Source organism: Lepidochelys kempii, chromosome 3, assembly GCF_965140265.1.
Source record: "Lepidochelys kempii isolate rLepKem1 chromosome 3, rLepKem1.hap2, whole genome shotgun sequence".
NCBI classification, from domain to species: Eukaryota; Metazoa; Chordata; order Testudines; family Cheloniidae; genus Lepidochelys; species Lepidochelys kempii.
The window spans coordinates 108,700,228-108,723,515 of NC_133258.1; the positions used below are offsets into that span (position 1 = coordinate 108,700,228).

At 41.2% G+C, this 23,288-nt stretch overlaps 2 protein-coding genes across 8 annotated transcripts in view; one reads left to right on the plus strand and one right to left on the minus strand.

Moving 5' to 3' along the window:
* ADAT2 (adenosine deaminase tRNA specific 2) lies at window positions 1-13,930 on the minus strand. 6 transcript variants are annotated; one of them, XR_012158070.1, is made up of 8 exons: window positions 13,661-13,807; window positions 11,776-11,880; window positions 6,843-6,993; window positions 6,126-6,232; window positions 5,095-5,167; window positions 4,841-4,971; window positions 3,683-3,724; window positions 1-3,413 (listed from the first exon to the last, which is right to left on the minus strand). XR_012158070.1 is itself a non-coding variant. In XM_073337508.1 (7 exons), exons 3-7 carry the CDS (start codon window positions 11,833-11,835, stop codon window positions 4,931-4,933), a joined length of 432 nt encoding a protein of 143 aa, XP_073193609.1. In that variant the 5' UTR covers window positions 11,836-11,880; window positions 12,167-12,321; window positions 13,661-13,930; the 3' UTR covers window positions 1-4,930. The 6 variants fall into 6 exon arrangements, 3 of the variants coding, with proteins under 3 accessions (XP_073193609.1, XP_073193606.1, XP_073193607.1); XR_012158071.1 differs by lacking the exon at window positions 3,683-3,724; XR_012158069.1 differs by having other exon boundaries at window positions 3,683-4,971.
* The window catches only part of PEX3 (peroxisomal biogenesis factor 3), a 26,217-nt gene continuing 16,704 nt past the window's right edge, over window positions 13,776-23,288 (plus strand). The window contains exons 1-3 of one of the 2 annotated variants that reach the window (XM_073337503.1): window positions 13,776-13,991; window positions 19,821-19,952; window positions 22,239-22,320. In XM_073337503.1, coding sequence (XP_073193604.1) covers window positions 13,919-13,991; window positions 19,821-19,952; window positions 22,239-22,320 — 287 coding nt within the window. In that variant the 5' untranslated portion in view covers window positions 13,776-13,918. The remainder of the gene's footprint in view (window positions 13,992-19,820; window positions 19,953-22,238; window positions 22,321-23,288) is intronic. The other variant, XM_073337504.1, reaches the window with a different exon arrangement.

A 23,288-nucleotide genomic window follows, 5' to 3' on the forward strand; every position in this document is an offset into this window, starting at 1 on the left:
TTTAGTATCTAAAATCTAAAGGTTTATTCATAAAAAAAGAAAGAAAGGTGAGTGTTAAAAATGGTTAAAGGAATCAAATACATACAATAATTGCAAAGTTCTTGGTTCAGGCTTGTAGCAGTGATGGAATAAACTGCTGGCTTAAGTCTAGTCTCTGGCTGCTTCCAAATCATTGGAAGGTCCTCAGTCCATTGGTTAGAATGCTCCCATTAGTATAAGTTCATAGTCCAGAGGCTTGGGCTAGAAAGAGGCAAAATGGAGGTATTTCCAGAGCCTTTTATATCTTCTGCCATGTGGAGAGAATCCCATTGTTCTTACCGTGGAAAATTACAGTAACAAGATGGTGTTTGGAGTCACATGTCCATGACCGATTTTGCTCAGTCACAGCAGGAAATCATTACCCATACCCCAGACAGCATGTTTGTAGGAAAATTCCATTAAGTGTAGATGGACGTCTCTCATGGTCCATTGTCAGTTAAGTGTCCTTTTGATGGGCCACTCAATTTGAATCGTCCCTCCAAGATGTGCTGGCTAACTACCTTGTGGGCGTTACCCCAGAATCAAACATTTGAAATCCAGGTATGGAGCCAATATTTGTAACTTCAAATACAAAACTGATACATGCATACAAATAGCATAATTGTAACCAGCAAATCATAACCTTTTCATAGACATCTTACACGCCACATTTGTGTAAGATTTGTTGCAAATATGTAACAGTGGTTGCAACAATGATCTATATGGTCATATTTTAATCAGATAACGTCACAGGCCCTACCATTGTTTGCTATAATAGGATGATACTTTCATTATCATTCTCTATTCTGATCTTCATGCATTGTTCCTGTTCGTTTGCTTTTCTGACTGCAGCTTAACATCAAGCAAAGGTTTTTATTGAGCTTCCATATTGATATCTTGGTCTCTTTCCTTTAGAAAATTTAGAATCCAGCAATATGCACAAGTAGCAAAAATTATTTCTTACAAAAGTATATTACCTTGCCTTTGTCATCTTGAATTTTATCAGTCATCTAGTTGCTGATTCACCTATCCTGTTAGGTCCCTCTGAAATCCCCCAGTCTTCTCTATTCTTGACTAATCCGAAGAATTTTGTTTCATCTGTAACCTTTACTGCTTCATTGTTCACTACCTTTTCTAAATCGATAATAAACATATTGAAACAATACAGGTCCTGATATTTCGGGTACTCCGTTGTTAACTTTTTGCCATGTTGAAAATGGCCCTTTTAATTTCTAATCAATAACAGAACTTCATCTCTCACTCCCTTCCTACTTAAATAGCCTTTTCTGAGGGACATTCAAAGGTTTATAAGAAACCCAGTAAATTGTGTCATCTGGCTCTTCTTTTCCCCTATATTGTTAATGCATGCAAAATATTGTAGTAGATTTGAGAAGCACAATTTTATTTTGAATAATTTTGCTTAGAGGGGTTTATTGGTTATTTTACACTGAAGGCTTCTTCTATGGTTTTATAAATGTGATGTGTTAATTTATGCAGTTTTAACGATTAAGTAAATGTGCACTGAGCTGGTGAAAAGGGCATATTATAAAATGGAATATATATATTAGTTTCAAGAGCAGCAAGAATTGAGCCCAAGAATTTTAGGACTAAGATTTTTTGTTTAAGGTGACAGAATAACTACAAGGTGGGTTACGTCCCAGTTCTAAATGGACACACTATAAAGCCTGTAGATTTTTTACATAGCTCGATTTCTCTATTAGGTTAAACTTCTCAAACTCAGCTGCCTAAAACTCAGACACGTATTTAGGTACATAATTTTCAAATGTATTGAACACCTACAGCCGCAACAGCAGTTAATAGGACTTGAGGCACCCAATATAAATACAGTACAATACAACAACACCAACATTTTCTAACAGGCTTTGGGGGCATGTAGCTGTTAGGAGTATCTTTATCTATTGATCTATCAATGTATTTTTTCAAGTCAGGAGAGAGAGACTAAAATCCATGAATATTTTCCATGACAAGGAAATAGGTTTTGTAACCTAATTTTGCTTTTTCAGAGGAGAGAAATTGGTTCCCTTTCAAGTCCTTCATCAAGGATTCATCAATACCCAGGAGAGTCCATTTTGGAACCCCAACAGACCAACATGAGGCTGGGGAACATGCAAATTTAGCATCAGTTCTAATACTACAAAAAGTGTTGGTAATAGAGACTAAAGCCTTGATCCTGAAAACAGTTAAGCGCATGAGCGGTCCCACTGATTTCAGGTGGGTTAGCACTGAAAAGATTTTTAGGAGCCTGTAACTGGCCTTTTTTTCTTTTCTGCTTTACCTGTTTGAAGGGATAATCAACCCTACCAGAGACTTAGAAATGTCACCACCAGATTTAGTCTGGGTTTTTTCACTTCATTATAACTTTGTCCTAGAAGCTAGAATTTGACCAGATTAGAAAAAGCCAGTGGTTTGGGTACGGCTTTCTCACCCCTGCTATCTGAAATATGACCCAGCAATATATTTGGCCTCTCACAAGGATCAATATCCTGACAATTTTAGAGAAAGAAGAACCTCCCTCTAAGATGGGTTTCTTCTAAAGAATCCCACTTGCCATCTTTTGTCCCAGTTCAAAAGTCCTAGATAGACTCTCACTGTGTCAACCATCTTCAGCTGTACCGTGTGCGTTATGCAGTCCTGCTACCCAAGAGCTTGATTCTTCAGCCCTGGTTCTTGCTCAATTATTACTCATGTGAATAGTCCCATTGACTTCAGTGACTATTCCTCATGCAAGTAAGCATTCCTCAGTGTAAGTAAGGATGGCAAAATCAGGCATGGCTTCAGAACTATTTAATTTTCCTATTAGCAGTGATCTATGTACTTAAATGGTTCCCATGACCAGTTTCAGTTTCAAATATTAATTAATTTGTCCTTTCAACACACTAGTGAGATAGGGAAGTATTGGTATCCATTTTACAGATGGAGAATGGAGGCAGAGAGTATAAGGCCCAGATCCTCAAAAAGTATTTAGGTGCCTAACTCCCATTTATTTCAAAGGGAATTAGGCACCTAAATACCTTTCGTGGATCTGGGCCTTAAAATGACTTGTTCAAAGTAATCAAAGAAGCTTGTGTTAAAGCCAGGAATTTAACTCCTATCCCAGCCACCAGTCAAGTGCCTTAACCACTGGTATATCCGTCCCCACAGTGAGATCTGGACCTATATTATCTAAATTGTGGATATTTAGGCAGTCTGTTTCAGGGTCCCTTGCAGCCCTTGCTTACAGAAGGAAGGGAATTGACAGAATCTCCTTTCAGCAGTACATAATCTCTGTTGATGCTGATGAATCTACAAATGCAGTAACATTTTATTTGGTTATAGGAAAGAAAAGACTCAGACCAGCAGCAACTGAGGTCCAACGGGTCAGGAAATTCAATAGACTGAAAATGTAAACAAAAGGAATAATTTTAAAATCTTGTAAATAACAGTAATATTTAAAAATAGCATATAGGAGCCCAGCACAATTTTTTTTTTTTAGTTCCTTTTCCCTCCATTCAGTAAACTATAAGCATTGAGAAAATTGTATAAAAATAAATTTCAAGGTGTTGGGGGAACTGGTGGCAAATTAGTTTTTTTATTTTACCATAAAAACCAAAAAATTCCACTTTTTCAACATGTTACTCTAATTGTAGAAAATATGTAATTGTACCATGATTTTGACTTTTGTATCCATAGAATTCTAATCTCTCTTCTGTAATAAAAAATAAGACATTTCTCAAAATTTCTGCAAATCAACCGACTAAATCACAAGATGTTTTTTCCTCAAGATAAATATCCACCAAAAGCAATATAATCAAGGATTCAACTTGGACCTATATTTTTTACTCATTAGTGGAACAGTAAGGCCCTCTTCTGGATTATGAATTACAGCATGGCCAAGCAAAAGCATATGTAAGTGACATTTAAATAACAAATGCTCCAAAAGGTAGACTGTCATGCATCTGGTTCTCTTTTTCTTACTGCCATTTTCCTTTCCTAGTTTTCACATTTGTGATTACACATTTCAAATGCCATGATTTAGTAGTTTAGAATGAGTCCAACTGACTGGTGGATTTAATTCTTAACTGTAATCTTTTTCTATATGCTAACATTCAAGAGAGGGGTAAGAGGGACCAACTTTCATGGCAACCTCCAAAACCTTCACGTACAAATATTATGCAGGCAAAACTGGAATTTGTTTATGCAAATCACCATTTGTTTATGCAAATCAAGTAGTCTGACATGTAGTTTTGTATAAATATCTGCCTTTTCATATGTGACTTTTCAGAAGCTCTATAAAAGTTTGGCCTACAGTAGATATACAGTGGAAAACAATGAACTGTTACATTGGTCTGATCTCAGTTTTCAAGATCGGTATAGTTGCTTAACTGTCCTTTTGTTACCCTCTTGTAACTCCTAACTGTATTCTAATTCAATATGCAGTACGGTATGTATATGAAAGTAACTTTCTAAGGGGCTTGTTTATCCACTTTTGGTACTGATCTAGTCTCTACAAGTATCTTTGGTCTAACAGCAAGAGGCTGCTCCATAGACGAAAGGACACAGATATTCATCCATGTGCTGTACAGAATGGCAGTTACTCCAATGGAGCGCTGAATCTATATGGCTGAAAAGAAGTTCAGTCTGAACTAAAATTCAAAATATTCCCCACCAAACAGAAGCCATATGTTCTTCATAAAGGCTATGTTTGGTGATTAAAAATCATTCAACCTACTCGCCATAGAAAATGACAGAAACCAATAACATTCAACTAGTGAAACCATACAGATAAACATATTTGAAGTTCATTAATGTTTCCATTCCATACCCAAATGCTGTATCAAAGGGAACTCTGAAGAGATCTTTTCCCACAAAACATTATTTTGTTATCTTTCAGTTTTCCATCAGTAGAGGACTATCACTTATTGCATTCCTTTTTCCGTACTTTTGATTTCGGTGCTGCCAGAAAGGAAGGAGGGGAAAAAAGGACATGGAAAGTGAAAGATGACAATGCCTGTGCCAGAATTCTTTTAACTTATGATTAGGGTTACGGTAATTGCAAAAAAAAAAAAGGAAACTTACCATTTGGATTTTCTTGTCTGTAGAAGGTTTTTAACATGTCCACTGCTTCTTCAGCGCGATAACCAGCAATGCACTGTTGAAATTAGAACTCTATGTTCATTAAAGCATCCAAAACCAAGATGCCTTGTGCCACACAGTAATACCTGAGGTGTAGGATAATTGCACAGAATTTGTACTGCCTTTTCTGTTTACTGAGAGTATACCTCTAATTATCTGTGATCAGAAACCCTCATTTTCAGGATGAAGACCTTGTCTGTTTTTAAAATTAGGCTGAGGCTTAGCATAGTAGTTGGCAGACCTGCTCATCCTCCATAGGAATTATAACAAAAACTTTTCTGCAACCACCCTTCCCTCCTCCACATACTAGCAGTGTACTTTCCGATTACTTCTGTAAATCACACTAACTCTTGGGAATATAAGAAACATGCAAGTGGGTATTTGTAAATTAGGTTCCTATCAAGTAGCTCTTCTATGATACTATTCCTAGAAATCAATTCTGAGGCCTCCTTGGCCCTTCAAAAGTAACACTCCCACCCACAAAATGTACAGTAACCTGCCCAAATATGTGAAGGGGAATGATAGGAAAAATAACGAGCTAGGATGTTTTCAATAACACCACTAATTGCAGAGAGTACACCCACATAAAAAGAAGCTAACTTGTACACATTCATCCCACTGCAATTCCTTGAAAAAAACATTTACTATAGAAGTAGCCTTTTCCTTTACATAGTTGGGCATATCTGAGAGCTAATACCCATTTTCAGCTTGAATATCAGAATAATCTTTCAGGAGAAGACTGTACAAAGCTCTCAAACTGTAGTCTTACAAGCAAGTTTCCTCTCTATCCCACCACTGATCAGCAGGTGGTCAATCTAAAAAGCAGGTGCTTATGTTGTGATGTGATCAGTATGTTCTTGCTCATGTCAGAAACTCTTTTACAGCCTCACTATCTCAGTTTCTCATCACCAACTGTAACTACATTCATTGTTTTAAACATTAAATACAAGAAGGCACACATCTTGATGTTTTACCTGAAATGGCTCCCCAGGGTCTGTTAAGTTAGCAGAGGAGATGTTCAAGACTGAGCCACAACCTCCAAATCGCTCATTTTGACAGCCATATACAACCAGTGGGATTTATATGAAAGAGTTAAGGAACTAAGTTAATGAGAAAAGAGTGGTATGAAGCAGAGTATCCTGATTTTACTGGCCATCTGAGTTCAGTAAATTGTGCCTGTACTCTTAATAAAATTAGTCTGCACTCAACCCTCACTCCTGGGCTGGCTGTTCTGGGTAACACATGGAGCATGCCTTCTGCAGATGGAAGGATGGGGTCATCCTGCTCTAGCCTTTGAAGATGGGAGAGAAGAGATCCCAAAGGGGACACATTGGAAACAACATATAACTAGTTTGTTACATTTTCTAAAACTGGACTCTTGCGTGGTATTAACTAATTGTATACAGTAACAGGCTCTTTCTGAGATTTACTTTCACACCCCTAAGAGAAAACAATGTATGTGCCAGGTTTGCAAATTGCTTTCTCTTATCCTTAAATCACTCATCCTTGGTCATATGGCCTCCATATAGGAACTGTAGCAAGGGCACGTTCTCTGAGCAGATACGCCGGTACCCTATAAAGCTTTGTTTGACAACATCAAGCTCTTCTCCACTGGTTCATTACCAAATGATTTACTTGAAAGTAACATACCAAGATATGGTTTCCCAGCATGAATCAGAACCAAAGGATACTCATCAAGCGCAGGGCAGCTGCACACATAATACAAGGCTCTACAGTTACATACAACACTGTGTGTGCAAAAACTTCCGAAGGATCCTTGTTGTGTTGATGACACCAGTCTAGGACCTGATCGATTGCTACCATTTCTGCATGTCGAGTAGCCTGGGAATTAATAGGGAGACAAAAAAGGCTTGCATTGATCTGCAACTTTAAACATATTACCCCTATTAACCTTATCCACTCAAGTGAAATGAGAACACACCACCATAAAATTATTTCTTTTTAATAAAAACAAGATGGGCTACGCCTTGTTTATTAAAAATCAGTTATTTTCATTTCTATTACAGTGGCAATGTATCAAGTATCAGAGAGTAGCCGTGTTTGAATGAATATTGCCTAGATAATTTTATTTTTTTAAATCCTTAGTTAGGAAAAGGATTTTTTTTGTTACCCAGCACTGAACTGGAATGTGGGAGATCTGAGTTCAACTCCTGGCTCTGCCACTCACTTCCTGTGTGATGCTGGCCAAGTCACTTCATCTTTGTGACTTTATTTTCAATCAATAAAATAGGAATAATACCTTATTAGGGTGCCATGAAGCTAAATTCACTGTTGATTGTGATGTGCTTGGATATTAAGGTGATGGGGCCCATGTATACAGATAAATAGATTACTAATAAAATCTTATGTTGCTAAAACTAATAATTGTAAATTCATATTTAGATTCACATTTAGAATCTATATGTGGATCTAAATCAATATTTAGATGTAATTCCCACATACTTAGTGATGAAATGTGACCTTAACATTGCCTTAATATGGTAGCTGAGGATTCCTCAGTGAAGGTTGACACTAAAAATGATTTGAGGATTCTGGTGGGTAACCTGCTGAACATGAGATCCCAGTGCAATGCTGTGGCCAAAAAGGCTAATGCAATCCATCGATGCATAAAAAGGGGACTCTTGCGTAGGAGTAGAGAGGCTATTTCCTCCCTGTATTTGGCACTGGTACAACTGCTACTGGAATACTGTGTCCAGTTCTGGTATCCAGAAGGATCCAATTCAAGATGTTGAAAAATCAGAGAGGGTTCAGAGAAGACCCATGAGAATGATTAAAGGATTAGAAAACAAAGTGACAGTCTCAAGGAGCTCAATTTATTTAGCTTAACAAAGAGTAGGTTTGTTAAGGTTTATCAAGTGCCATGATTACAGTCTATAAATACTTACATAGGGAACAAATATTTGATAATGGGTTCTTCAATCTAGCTGAAAAAAGTATAACACGATTTAATGGCTGGAGATTGAAGCTAGACAAATTCAGAGTGGAAATAAGGTGTACATTTTTAACAGTGAGGGTAATTAACCGTTGGAACAATTGACCATGGGTCATGGTGGATTCTCCATCACTGGCAATTTTTTAAATTGAGATTAGATGTTTTCCTAAAATTTATGCTTTAGGAAATATTTTGGGGAAAGTGTATGGCCTATGATCATCTAGTCTGACACAACAGTCCCTTCTGGCCTCGGACCCTAAGAATCTATGAAGGCTGCGTGCATTGAGAGTGCCTGGGAGTTAGCTCACTGCACTCCATTAATCCCTGGCCAGCAGACTGATTCCCAGGAAACCATCATAGTCAATGTAATTTAGAGCAGCCCTGTTTGACTGCTCTAAAGTATGCCCTGAAGATCACAGGAGGCATGAAGATAGAGTCACTTCTGCTTGCCCCCACACCAACTCAACTGCACCAGCCATGAGCTGGATGTAGATGAGGATTGAGTCTACATTAGTGGAACAACACATGGCCTTAAAATATGACTTTGTAAACAGGTATATTGAAACAAACCTATGTGTCATTTTCATATGGGTTGTCCATGTGGTCACTTGCATATTACATCATATGAGTCCATTTATAATCTCCTTTAAGACCAATATATAAAAATTACTGTTTGCATAGCATTTGTGTGCTACATATTAATTAATTATTGTATAAAGGAAAAAACAGATAAACAGTAACGATGGAATAAGAAAATAATTATTGTTATAGAAGAGCAATAAAAGGTGTTGGAAGAATAGGCATTACCTGAAAGTGAAGTCATTAGGGAAGAAACTTATGATGCTATTAATACAGTGCCCAAAAGTATCCTGCCCTGAAGAACAATCTAAATCTTACACAAGAATCAACAAGTGAGAGTGACAGGGCTAAAGCTGGTAGTTCTATTTTATCTCAGGGCATCATTAGTAATTTATGAGTGAAAACAATATTTCCTTTTCAGTGATTACACACGGAACTTGCAAGATGCTCTGGGCAAAGACGCATGCTGGCATGACTAAACAGGAGATAAATAGAGAGGAGAAGCCTCCATGTGGTAACAAAGCATCCTAAAGGGATAACAGTTTAGTGGGAGGGGTATGCCTGCACATAAACAAATTCCAAAAATATTTCTTGCTGGGAAGGCCACATGTATTATTACAGAGGAAATAGTAGGGTTGTCTGAGGAAAGACTGAGAACAATCAGGCAAGCGTGGGAGCTGCCAGAGGGAAAACAATGCTGGCTAGGTCTTGTGCACCTATTGCCAGGTTGTTTAAAAAGAATGCCTTACAAAGATATTTGTTGCACTGTTGCCCAATAAATTCAAGTAATGACAAGCCTAACAATCTTGAAGGGCTGAATCTAAATACATGCTCCTACTAAGCAACACGAAAGATTCTGTAATATATACAGCCCTTCCTCCTATCCCCAGCCTTAGCAAGAAGGAGGAACCAGATGATACACAATTTTAAGATAAGGCTGGTAGACGAGGTTGCCTCACTGGTTTTACATATATTGCTATTGGCATATGGAACAGAAAGAGAACATATGTGACAATATGCAGAATAACTAGAGATTTCAATTGCTGGCAAAATTCGGAGAGATTTCAGAAAATAAATTTTTCGACAAAAACGACCAGTTTTGGAATAGGGAGAAGGGATGTTGAGTGCCCTTAGCAGTTCACTTTGTGCCTAGTCAACTAATGCCAGAAAATGGTGTGAGAAAATACGAGGAGAAATATTGAAGACATTTTGGTCTTTTCCTGCTTACATATTTTCTAGTAAGTAATCACAGGGTGACCAGATGTCCCGATTTTATAAGGACAATCCCGATATTTGGGGCTTTTTCTTACATAGAATCCTATTACCCCCTGCCCCCACCCCCGTCCCGATTTTTCACACTTGCTATCTGGTCACCCCACTGTAACACCATCTTTCATTCAAGACCCAGACTGCTTGTAGTCACTGAAGAACAAGGGTGAGATATTCAGAAGTGCTGAGCACCCTCAGTTCCCAATTACTTCAATGTGAGTGGTGTGTGCTCAGCACTTCTGAAAATCAAGCCACAAAAATGTGAAACTTGGGTGCCTAAAGTTCCCTTCATGCTTTTTTTCTGTAGGAGTAGAGATGCTACTGCTGATTTTTTGTGATTGACTTCTACCGTTACATTCTGTCTTATAACAGTACATTCTCCCTAATTGGATTTAGTATTCTTCACTTTATTTTCTAAATAATGGTGTAGTACTGATTAAATACGTGTTGTAGGTCATCCAAGAGGTGCCTGTATTTCAGTGATGGGAGAAGTGTTCATAAGGATTTTAAACTGAACCCCCTAACATGTACTACACTTCTAATTATCATTAACTAGAGATGAGAAGCAAAGCTGTTACAAAAAGGTTGTGCATTATCATCTAACACAAATGGAAGTGGGTCATTAGACTTACTACCATCTCTCTGAAACTGAATTTATAAGCCTCCTTTTTTAATTTTGTTTTTGGACTGGATGAGACATAATACAAATCGAGGACCTGAATCTGCAATCAGATCCATTTGGGGGCAAACCTTTCTACCTGCACAGAGCCCCATTGACTTGTATAGGGCTCTGTGGGGCTTAGCATCCACCCACACAGATCTGATTGCAAGAACTGGGTCTAAATGTTGAAAGCAGAAATTCACTATAGCAAAAGTCTTTGTTATTGACATAATTTGGGTAAACAATACAGTTGAACTTTGCGAAAATGCCTATCCTATAACTTGCATACCAAAACTAGTAGTCCTGGTATTGTCTTTCTTCCCAGGGAAGTTTTCATAGAAGAATACTAGAGTTAGGTCTCATATTACTAAAACTAACTTTTGAGAACATACACTAACATCAATCCTATGACGTATTATTGTAAGTAAATAAAACCTAACTACACTGGTCAAAGTACATTTTGCAAAGAGATATCCTTGTTTTGTTCATTTAAATGCTAAACTAAAAAAATCAATTATCTGTCATCTCTCCCAGTCATTAGTGTGAATTAGCAAGGCTCTCCTGCATAATTTATGATGTCCACAAATATACGGAAAAAAATAAAAATTACCAGTAGTCTACATTATAATGCATTATCTTCAGTGTCCTATAGTCACAGGAAATTTGGATGCTGCTTTAACTGTAAATATGAATTCAGTAAAATATACAAGGTATAATATATGTATTTGTATATAGCCATGTTATATCTGTGTATATCAACTTCCTTTTCTGATTTTTGTTTATTTCTTGTCATAAATAGCTCTACCTAGAGGAATTACTGATAATTAGATAAGTGGAAACTTCTGAAATCCATCACTCACATAAATTACAGTCAGTAAGTACACAAATGTCCCAGGTGATAGCAAAAGCATACTGAAATAACTAGACCATGCTCTGAAAAATAAACATGCAAAAAGTGATAGCAAAAAAAAAAAAAAAAAAGACAGAAAGGCTAATTTACTGAAAAGAGGGGTTAGGTGTGCAGAGATAGAAATTTGAAACATATATGAAAAGAAAACAAAATGTGCACATATGGGGGAAATCCAGGACCCACTGAGGTCAATTGTGAAATTCCCATTGCACGTAGTGTGTACTTTTTGATAGGGCTTTTTTTGTGACTTACATTCTTAGTCTCATTCACCTCATTCCTCCCCTTTCCTAAGATCTCATTGTTGTAGACCATAAGGCAGCCAACAGGAACTTCCCCATTTTCCAATGCTTCTTTAGCCTGCAAGACACACAAGAAAATTAGAGGTGGAGGGGGAAATGTTAATGATAAAGCGCAGACAAAATAAAACCTAATTGCTGTTTGCGTTTGTATATACTGTACACTTGATGGCAAAGTTACACTCTGCCACAGAAGCTCTTTCTGTATTTCCAGTATAGGTTTACCATATTGCAGGTTCCCAAAAAAGAGGACACTGCCAGAGGGGGAGGGAGCTTGGGGGGGAAGAGGGAGCGGGAGGGGTACAGTTGGGGGTACTGGAGGGGGTACCTACAGCAGAAGTACTCACTGGAGATGAGGGGCAGTGACGTTCCCTGTCATGGTGGCTGTGTGGCTGGTGCAAGCCCGGGGCACAGCAACAGCCATCAGTCAGTGCCTCCCGGCAGGACCCTCTCCCCAGGAATGGGAGCTGGGGCCTAGGTGTGCGGGATCCAGCAACTGTGGCTGCAGGGGAACGAACCAATCAGCTGAGGATGCAAGGGAGGGACCAACTGGAGCTCTTTCTGAGCTGCTCTGCAAAAACCCTGGACATTTCCTGTTATTAGAGAAAGGAAGCTCAAAAAAGAGACTATGTCTGGGAAAACCAGGACGTATGGTAACCCTATTCCAGTCAGAAGACAGACCTGAGATATTTTATGTCTTTTCCAAATAAAGGGCCTGTTTCGTCCCAGAAAACCTTGTGGCAAAAATATTGTGCAAACAGCAACACATACACCTTCCGTGAAGGCAGCGTAACCACAAATGTGGGAGTGCTGATCAGGATGAGAATGTGATGAGAGACTGACTGAACACATTCAAACATCTTCTGGTATGGCTACTATGGCTCTCACTCAATGTACAATCCACGAAGGCAGGCAGATGGTTATACTCCTGCCTGCCCTCCCTTGGGTGAATCTCCTTCAGGCACAGAGGGCCGGCCTATTGCAGAAAGGTGCAACTGACACCTCCCTAGTCCAGGAGACACTAACCCAGACACTTTGCTTGCAGTTTATGTCCACATCCTGATTTGTAAGCTCCATAAGGGTAATTTTAGATATCGGTGACCTTGACTGTACCCATGCAGCTGGGCTACTCTGAACTATCTAGTGTAGCTGTGCCCTTAGATGAGGGGTAAACTTGAGGTGCTGACTTTTGGTCACTCGTGAGTAAACATACTAAATCCAGTGCCCAGACTCAGACTTCTGCAAGCCTGGTATAAGCAGCTGAGTGTTGCTGGGCTGTCCAGCTCTCTGCCTTCACTAGTTATTTTGCCTCAAGTGAACGGATTGGCCAATTAATTCAAAGTAGCCAACTCTAGGGAAGACAAGCCCTGAGTGCTGGAGCCCAACACCCCGGTGCCCCAGCTCCAGTCAAGGCACAAAGCTGCACCAGTTTAACCCCAGCGGTGTCGTTTAACCTGGACCTGAAGATGAGCTCTGTGTAACTCCAAAGCTGGTCTCTCCCACCAACAGAAGCTGGTCCAATACAAGATATTACCTCGCCCCCGCACACACCCCTCACACCCCTATTTTAACTCAGTTATAAGGGGGTGCAGCAGCTTCCCCTGCAGAGATTCCGCTCTGGGCTTGTGTCAAGAAATTAACAGGCGCCAACGAGCCTGTAAGCTCCGTGGGGCCGGGATCCGGGCGCTGTCCTGGCTCCGTCCAGCGCCTAGCATGGTGGGGACCAGGCGGGGGGGGGGCTACAAATAACAACAAGCGCCGCTCTCCAGCCTTTGCACGCCGGGGGCTCGGCCAGCTCGGGCTCTGCCCCCGCTTCCTGCGCCCGGCGGCCCCGCACTCACCATGCGCAGGGCTCGGTCCATCCAGCGCTCCGCCGCCGCCGCCGCCTCCATCCCCCGCCGGCCGGGCCCGGAACGCGGCGCGCGAAGCGGCTGTTTCCGGGGGGGGCCGGGCGGCGGCGGCACCGCGGGGAGGCGGCCTGGGGGGCGTGTCGGGGCCTGCGCGGCCGCCTCTCCCCGCCCGGCGGCACCCGCGGGGGCTGAGGCGGCGGCGGCCTCTCTCGGCTGGTCCGGGCTGGGGGCGGCCGGGCCGGGGGCAAGATGCTGGGAGCCCTGTGGAGCTTCCTCAAGCGCCACAAGAGGAAATGTCTCTTCCTGGGCACCTTCCTGGGCGGTGAGTGACCCGCCCCGGGCCGCGGCCTCCCGCCCCCCCCTTCCCGCCTCTGAGCCGCTCCCCCGCCCTGGACTCCCCCTTTCCCCGGCGTCTCTCCCCGCCGGGCACTTCCCCCTTGTAGGAGGCCGGTGCGGGAGCCACAGCCCCCCCCCCCCCCCAGAGCCGTGCCCTGCGCCGTCCCCCATGTGTGGGGGGGCCGGGCCCGGGGGGCGCTTTCAGATCGGGGCGCCCTCGGGAAACACTCGTGCCCACCCCGCCGCTGGCAGCCCCCGCGGCGCCCCCTGCGAGGGAATGGGGCTGCCCGGGACCCCACGGAGCGCGCTGTAATCTGCTGCCTCTCTGGCCGTGCCCTTCGGCTCAGCCTGCAGCCCCGGCGACACTCCTGCTTCGGGGATATCGCCGGTCAATGATTGCTGCGTATGTCGGATGGGCATGCTTCCTCTGCGCTTACACCTCGCACTAGGTGCGGCCCAAAACCTTTTGGAGTATTAACTTGAAAGGCAGTTTTAAAAATATAATCTTTTGGATAAGACAGTTTCATGTTCATATATAACTTTTGGGGCAAAATAAATTGATTAATTGGGTTGCTGAAAACTATATGAATGAATGAAATGCATAAAAGTGAATAATTTTGGGATGCAAAATCAGTGGTTTTAAGAAGCACAACAGACAGATCTGGGTTTTACATGGTATTTATTCTTTGCAGTTATGTGGAGAGGATGATGGCACAGTAGCCAATGAGGCAGCTAGTATTTTAAAATATTTTCCTCCTGTTACCATGTTAGTTTCCATAGTGATTGAGTTTTACTAAAATGTTACCAAGGACCATGGTCCCCCTATTGCTTGTGGGGAAACTAAGAGGATCAGCTGAAGCAAACAATATCAATAAAACTTTTAGGATGTGCCCATTCAGTTGCTAATAAATCTGAATTAATTTGAAGGCCTTGAAAGCAACACATAGAATCATAGAATATCAGGGTTGGAAGGGACCTCAGGAGATCATCTAGTCCAACCCCCTGCTCAAAGCAGGACCGATCCCCAACTAAATCATCCCAGCCAGGGCTTTGTCAAGCCTGACCTTAAAAACTTCTAAGGAAGGAGATTCCACCACCTCCCTAGGTAACGCATTCCAGTGTTTCACCACCCTCCTAGTGAAAAAGTTTTTCCTAATATCCAACCTAAATCTCCCCCACTGCAACTTGAGACCATTACTCCTCCTTCTGTCATCTACTACCACTGAGAACAGTCTAGAGCCATCCTCTTTGGAACCCTCTTTTAGGTACTTGAAAGCAGCTATCAAATCCCCCCTCATTCTTTTCTTCCATAGACTAAACATCCCCAGTTCCCTCAGCCTCTCCTCATAACTCATGTGTTCCAGTCCCCTAATCATTTTTGTTGCCCTCTGCTGGACTCTTTCCAATTTTTCCACATCCTTCTTGTAGTGTGGGGCCCAAAACTGGACACAGTGCTCCTGCTGAGGCCTCACCAATGTCGAATAGAGGGGAACGATCACGTACCTTGAATTATTTAAGTTTTTAATGGTAGTTTAACAAAATTCATACTGCAACATTGGAAAGCCATTACATATTTTGTATCATCCTTACAGGTACTAACTATTGCAATAATTCAGTAAGCTAGCTGTGTATTTAGATGAAATGCACATTTGCCATCACTGATAAAAACATCCCATATCCTCATTTTAGCCCCAGTCTTGGAAAAGGCACTGCCCCAAAATTTAGTTGGCTGGCAGTGCCATGTATGCTTCCAGGATGTTGAATGCACCTATACGTAAATGTCTGAAAACCAGGAAATACAGAGTTTAGTTACGCGCAATAATTTGTCCCTGCTGTGGGGATTTGTGCTTGTCTGGTAGCGTACCTAACAGTACGCTACAGGGCAGAGGTAAGTGTGGGTGTTATTCCAGATGGAGTCCTTAAGGCAAGCGTTAAGGGCTGGTAATACCTGGCAGCAAGTGATCAAATATAAGCACACTAACCGTTTCTTTTACTGTACCCATGTGTTGTATCCCCACAGGGCTCTGTATTTATCTGGAAAGATAGACATCTGTCAAGGCAGATTGGGACACAAAGGGCATGTCTACGCTACACTTGGGAGGTGTGATTGCAGCAAGCATAGCTGTACCTGAGCCAGCTTTGATATAGCTGGATCTAGCAGGCCCTGCTTCCCGAGGGCATCTCAGAGCTATCGCTGCCTGTACCTGGGCCTTATACCAAGAGGGTGTCTTAGAGCCACTTGGCTAACAGCTCTGCCTTCCTCCTGGCTCCTCTATTCCCCCCATAGTAGAGCCCTGTAACCCAACCCAAACCCAACGGACCTGACTACAAGTGTTGGGGCTGGATCAATTGGGGGAAAAAAACTGGACCCTTTGGAGGTATGGGGGGGTTGGCACAGTGGCGACTGCCTGCCCTACTCCTGCCAGCTGCCTGCAGTGCAGAGTGAGAGTCTGTTTAGGAGTCGGTTCAGCAAGTGGTGGCAGACAGCAGGAGCCAGTCACACAGACTCCTGTTCTTTTTGCCACCGATACAAGCATCCACTGCTGCACTGACCCTATAGACAGGAGGTGGCTGACTCCATTTCGGGGGAATGGGTCCGGGTCAGGTTAGTAAATGACTCAGCCCTCTCAGGATCAGGCCAGGTAGGCTCGGGTCAGATCTAAAGATTCGGATCGAGCTTACCTGTAGGAATGGAAGGGCAATGGGAAGGAAATAAAATGATAACCAATGGGCTGTGAGGAGCACATCTGCCTGCTGGAGAGAGCAAGGGGAAGTGGATGGAAGCCCCAGACTTCATATTCCACACTTCAGGAATAGGGTAGAGCTAGGGGAATCAGCAATATAGGAGGATTACTGAGGTGTGAAGTGTTTCATCTCAATAGGATGTGCTTGGGGGTGGGAGGGTGTGGATCAGACCATCCCATGGAGATGAATACAGCATGACATAATAGCTCTGAGACATGTGAACTGACCCATTTATCTCAGTGGGGGTTTTCTGTTCGCGGTTCTTTTCCTGTCTACCTGGCCAGTGCATCTGAGTTGAGAGTGCTGTCCAGAGCGGTAACAATAGAGCACTCTGGGATACCGTCGAATTGTGTCCACAGTACCCCAAATTCGACCCGGCAAGGCCGATTTAAGCGCTAATCCACTTGTCAGGGGTGGAGTAAGGAAATCGATTTTAAGAGCCCTTTAAGTCGGAAAAAAGGGCTTCATCATGTGGATGGGTGCAGGTTTACATCGATTTAACACTGCTAAATTCAACCTAAAGTCCTAGTGTAGACCAGGGCTTAAATACTGTTCGGGTTTATAGTAATAACTTGCTTCCTCTTTCAAATATTTACTTTGTAGCCTGTGAATCTTGATTCAGTTGGGGGGGAAAAGTGTAGATTTGTATTATACAGCTTTGTAAGTGCACTGTAGCATCAAGAGGAATTTTGAGTCAATATCTAAACTTGTTCTGTGTACTGTTATGTGATTCTCTCCAATGAGAAGAGCTGTATGAAGAGAATTAGTGTAGAAAAACACATGTATGTGGTCAGATAGCAGTGATGCTTATCCATATATGTCCTCTAAAACATCAATTTGACTGGTAATCTAGGAAATTTCAACATTCTAAGATTGAGGTGGTGTCCAAGCTCAAGTACAATGAATATAAAAATAACATTAACCATTGATCAGTTGGGGAAAAGTTACTTAAATCTGTCAATGTCATAACATGAAACAAGTGCTCAAAGTCTTTTTAATAGAAGCATAGCAGGAATAGGGCAGGACTTCCCTTGAAGTCTGGGATCTTGTCTTTGCCATTAGTCAGTGCTAGATGTTTCAGCGGACAGTGAACCCCTATATAGTGTCCTCTGCCAATTGTACCATACTACAATATTATAAGGTAAGGGAGATTTCTTCTTGATCCCAGCTGCTGGTTATTTTAGGCCCCTGATCCTGCAATGTGTTGTATATAGCAGATCCCTGAAGCCAATAAGGGCTTATCTACGTTTGAAACACTACAGTAGCACCACTGTAGCTCTTGAGTATATGTACTCCCTATAGTGATGGTAGGGGTTTTCCCCATCAGTGTAGGTAATCCACTTCCCCAAAAGGCAGTAGCTAGGCTGATGGAAGAATTTATCCATTGACTAGCACTGTCTACACCAGGGATTATGTTGACTTAACTGTGTCACTCTGCAGTGTGGATTTTTCACACCCCGAGTAACATAGCCAGGTCTACCAAAATATTTAGTGTTGACCAGGCCCACAAGTGGTTGATAGCCTTTGTGATTTTCCCAGTTAGAGATTTAATCACTTCTGTATATTAGGACTCATCTACACCTTCAGATGCTGAGGAATTTATTTCTGACTTTTTTTTTGCTAACAGGCTCATACAAATACCTAAACAAAATATTTTTGTCTAAAATTAAGCTATCCATTTTCTTTTCTTTTGTATCTCGCTCTCTTCCCCCTTTCTTTGGGTTTTATGCATTTAACTTTTCTCACTGACCCTTTATTTCTACCACACTCTTGCATTGTGTCTGCTTTTCATTCTCCAGTCTTTTTAAATATTTGTTGTTTGTACAGTTACTCCTCACTTAATGTTGTAGTTATGTTCCTGAAAAATGTGACTTAAGTGAAACGATGTTAAGCGAATCCAATTTCCCCATAAGAATTCACGTAAATAGGGGAGGTGGGGTTAGGTTCCAGGGAAATTTTTTTCAGCAGACAAAAGACTAAAACACACACATTGTAAGTTTTTGAACAAACAATTTAATACTGTACACAGCAATGATGATTGTGAAGGTTGGTTGAGGTGGTGAAGTCAGAGTGTGGGATATTTCCGAGGGAATGCCTTACTGCTAAATGATGAACTAGTACTCGGCTGAGCCCTCAAGGGTTAACACATTGTTGTTAATGTAGCCCCACACTCTCCAAGGCAGCACAAATGGAGGGAGGGGAGACAGCATGGCAGACAGACCCTGTGTGTAAGAGAGAGAGATGCGCATTGCCCCTTTAAGTACGCTGACCGCACTGTAAGTACATTGCCTTTTTAAGTAGATCAGCAAGTTGTGACAGCAGCTGTTGTGAGCAAGCTCCCTCTGTCCTGAGCCTTGTCATGTCTCCCCCCAGTTCTGTGGAGATGGGGTAAGCAGGGGGTAGGGGGACACCCTGATACCCCCCCCCCCCGCAGAGCAAGCAGGAGGCTCGCAGGAGCAGCACATGGCATTGGGGGAAGTGACAGCTGAACTGCCGGCAATTGATAGCCTGCTGGGTGGCTGCCGCACAGGGAACTTAGGGGAGCGGGGACCTGATGGGGGGCTGCCGATCCACCCTCGTTCCAAGACCCCACCAGCTAGTTCCAATGGGCTGCTCTTTTTGCAAGCAGTGGACAAAGCAAGCAGCTGCCAAACAGATTATAAGGGAGAATTGCCTAACTTTAAACGAACATGTTCTCTAATTGATCAGCAACGTAACAACGTTAACTAGGACAACTTTAAGTGAGGAGTTACTGCATTGCAGTAGCACCAGAAGCCCCATTGTCAAATTGTGAGGAATCTCTGCTTGGAAGACATTTCTTGCATAAATTCAAAGCATTATGTCTGGCATTTTATTTCAACTTGAAGTTCTAGTTTTTAATAGTACTGTGGAAAAATTCGACCCCAAATAGTTGATACCCAGATTCTTGAAGAAAAATATGATGTTGTGGTTTTGTTAAATAAAGAGAGAGAGGTCGGTAGTAAAACAGAACAAAGGGGCAGAAGTAGGAGGAGCTTAATGACATTTTGTAAATCTGCTTGTTGTTTAAAAAAAATGTATATCTTTATAGGAGTCTACCTACTGGGAAAATACGGGCAGAAGAAAATTAAAGAAATCCAAGAAAGAGAAGCAGCTGAATATATTGCCCAAGCACGAAGGCAGTATCATTTTGAAAGTAATCAGAGGACCTGCAATATGACAGGTAAGGCAAGCAAATACATTTTTCTGATAAACAGAATCCTTTGGGGATTTATTTAAACCCACAATATGGAAGGAGAAAATTAACACAGCAGCTAATTAGAACTCAGAAGCATCAGTGTTGAATAATTGTCTTATAAAGGCATAGTTCAAATAGTATCATTGGGCTCTATAATAATATAGATTACAGTTCTTGTAGGTTCAAGTTCTCTAAGGTCCTTAAGCACTATCTTATTCAAGAATAAAGTGGTTGCCAAACTAAAGGGGCGGGTAGATTTACAGCAAGCCACCGAGATTAATAATATAAACAAACACTTATTAAGTTACATAGAATTAACTTGGCAGATAACGTTTAGTACATCCAGTAAGAAACTTTGCAGTTTAATAATTCCCTAACTTTGAAGATAGACCAGTTAAAAGGTGGAACTTTAAGGTGGTGGTGATTATTCTTGTATTACAACATAATCTATACTTTAGAGATGGGGAATTATTTATTCACAGGTGGTTCAAGGTTATTTATGTAGCACAGGAGTGGAGCAGCATTTCTTTTTTCCCCTTTGAAGTGCATAACGGCTCCCTGAGTTGCTGAAAGTGATTGAGGATACCAAGGGTGCTTGGAAAGCAGTCTGGACTTCCTTTAAACTCAGCAGAAAAACTTTTCCATTTCATAGGGCTGGGTTGACTCTACAGAGGAAATTAGGTTTTATTTATCCTGCTCATCCACCCCAACTAAGTACCATCTCTCTGAGGGTTTTTTTTTTCTTTCTATGTGCATTATCATTATATACTGTGCATGTCTGTCTTTCATTTTATCCTCCTAACAGGATAGGAATTTGGCTCTGAAATCTTCAAAGAAGAAGGGAAGTTGGCCCCCAATATCCCTTTTATGTGTTTCTTGTTTTAAATATAAAACAGATCTCGCAGATATGCAGCATCCTTCCTCTTTAGAAATAAGATCAGTGTTTTCTTCTCCACTGAAGAAAGCCAAATTTTAGTTTTGGCCCAGCTGCAATATACATTTTAAGATTTTATATATCAAATAATTAGATATCTCCTATTTATATTGTAAAAATAATGACACACAAGTGGCACTAACAATTTGTGTGCAAGCGGCCTCCTGAGCACTTTGCTTGTGTTGGGTTCCATTCTATCACCTTCCTTCAGTTTTTTTTTTTTTCTTTCAGGTTCATAACTCTTTGAGGCAGTGACTGTTTTCTTATGTCTGTAAAGTACCTGGCATACTTTAAATTCTAGTGCAGCATAAATTATAATAATTTAGGCCCTAAGAACTATATTTTGTAGTTTGTGTGTGGTAGCATAGTATTCAATTGTGAATCAGTTAAAAAGAGGAAAGATGCCTTAATGGTTGGGGTCCTAGCCTGAGATTTGGGAAACCTGGGTTCAATTTCTTGCTCAACCACTGATTTCCTCTGGGATCTTGGGCAAGTCGCTCAATGCCTCAGTTTCCCATCTGTGAAATGGGGATAATAGCACTTACCCATCTCATGGAGCATTGTGACGATAAATGCATTAAAGACTGTGAGGCACTCAGATACTACAGTAAGGGAGGCTATCTAAGTACCTGAGAGACAGAAAAAGGAGGACTTGAAACAAAAGTCTAACTTGATCAGCCAATTAAGCCTGGCACAAAATATAGCTAACTTGGGAACTAGCCTGGAGTTGAGGTTTATAGACACATGAACTTAGCAAACAGCAGGCAAGTGCAGACTCTAGGAAGTAGGAAATACTCTAGCTGGAGCTCTTGTAAAGCCTGTTCCTAGACAAGCGGATCAGACTTTGATATGAGCAGTTAGATGGGCTGGTGCAAATTTGTTTCTTCCTGCACAAATAGGAGTTCCCAATCAGTAAACAGAACAAGCCAGGGTTTCTTTGAAGCAAACCATCCCTGTGACTTTACATACTGTTAAAATGACGTAGTAAGTTTGACTGTACTGTTTCTTTTTTGATGTAACCTGAAAATGGCCTGCCTTAACATCTAAAAATAGTGGTAACAGATGGGTAGTGGCCACCCCAGTTTGATTTCCACAAGACTTATTGAATTAATGTTTGCTTTTGTTAAACTATGGTTGGAAACCTTAGATCTTATGGTCATGCTGTAGTGTACTTTCAGCCCCTTCTCTGTATCTTGTCCTTCCCTCCAGTCACACACACCTACCAGGTATGTTGTAAATTAAGAAACAAAAATGAATTTTCTTGACTATTGGAGAGAGGGACACACTTAGGCTGGTTGTTTTTCTTTGTTTACCAATTTATTTTCTTTTAATGATAGTGCTGTCAATGCTTCCAACACTGAAGGATGCCCTAATGCATCAGTTGAATTCTGAGAGCCTCACATCTTTACTGAAAAATAGGTAAGAATATTTTGCAGGTGGTCTTAAAAAATGTGCTAACTGATTCTGAGTCACAAATTTTCCCTGATTTGGGCTTTAAGTGATGCATTTGCAGTTTAAAGAGCATGAGAAATGTTGATTCTCTAGACCTTTGAATCGACAGTCTGTAATGGTATTCATTATTTCATAATAAAATGATTATTTATTAAGTATGTAGTTTCATGTATATGGCACTTCACAAACATTAGAAGAAAAGATCCTTGCCCTACAGCACTTAGTCTAAGAGCCCTAGCTTCAAGCACTTAACATGTGGAATTGCTGCAGAGAAAGTGCTTACAGAATCAGGCCCCATCTGAAACAGGACAGTGAGTCTTTCAATGAGTTGCTTACAGTGAATTTGTAAAAATGTTTCTGTACTCTTATCAAGGTCAGGCATGAAAAGTGAAAAATATGCACGATAGCTTTCCAGTTGTAATCTCACATGGAAGAAGTGAGGTATTAGAAATTAATTTAAAGTAGAACAGGTAGGGGCACATTCTACACTAATGAGTAATGCACAGTTTTAGGGACATACCTCTACCAATTGTGGTGATGGCTTTTGTGGCTGTGATTCCCAACCCATTGAATTTAGGCTACTGAACAGCCATCACGTGGCAATGACTTCTTTACATTTGATCTGGTGTGTATTGAAACTAGTGACCTACAAGGGAAAAACTACACAGCATATAGCCAATTTTGACCTATCCAGTACCCTCATTACTATCAGAAGATGCTTTCACTTACATTAATGCTACAAGGAAAGCATTGTAGCTACCAAATTTCACCACGGCAACTTAAAAAAAGTTGCTGTTTTTTTTTTTTTTAAAGCATCTGGAAAGGCTTTTTCAAAAGTTCAGCCTTAATGAACTGATTAACTAGTCATTGTCTGTCTTAGTTACGTTAAGTTGCTTGCTAATTTTTTTAATGCTATTTAAAATGGTTATCAACCC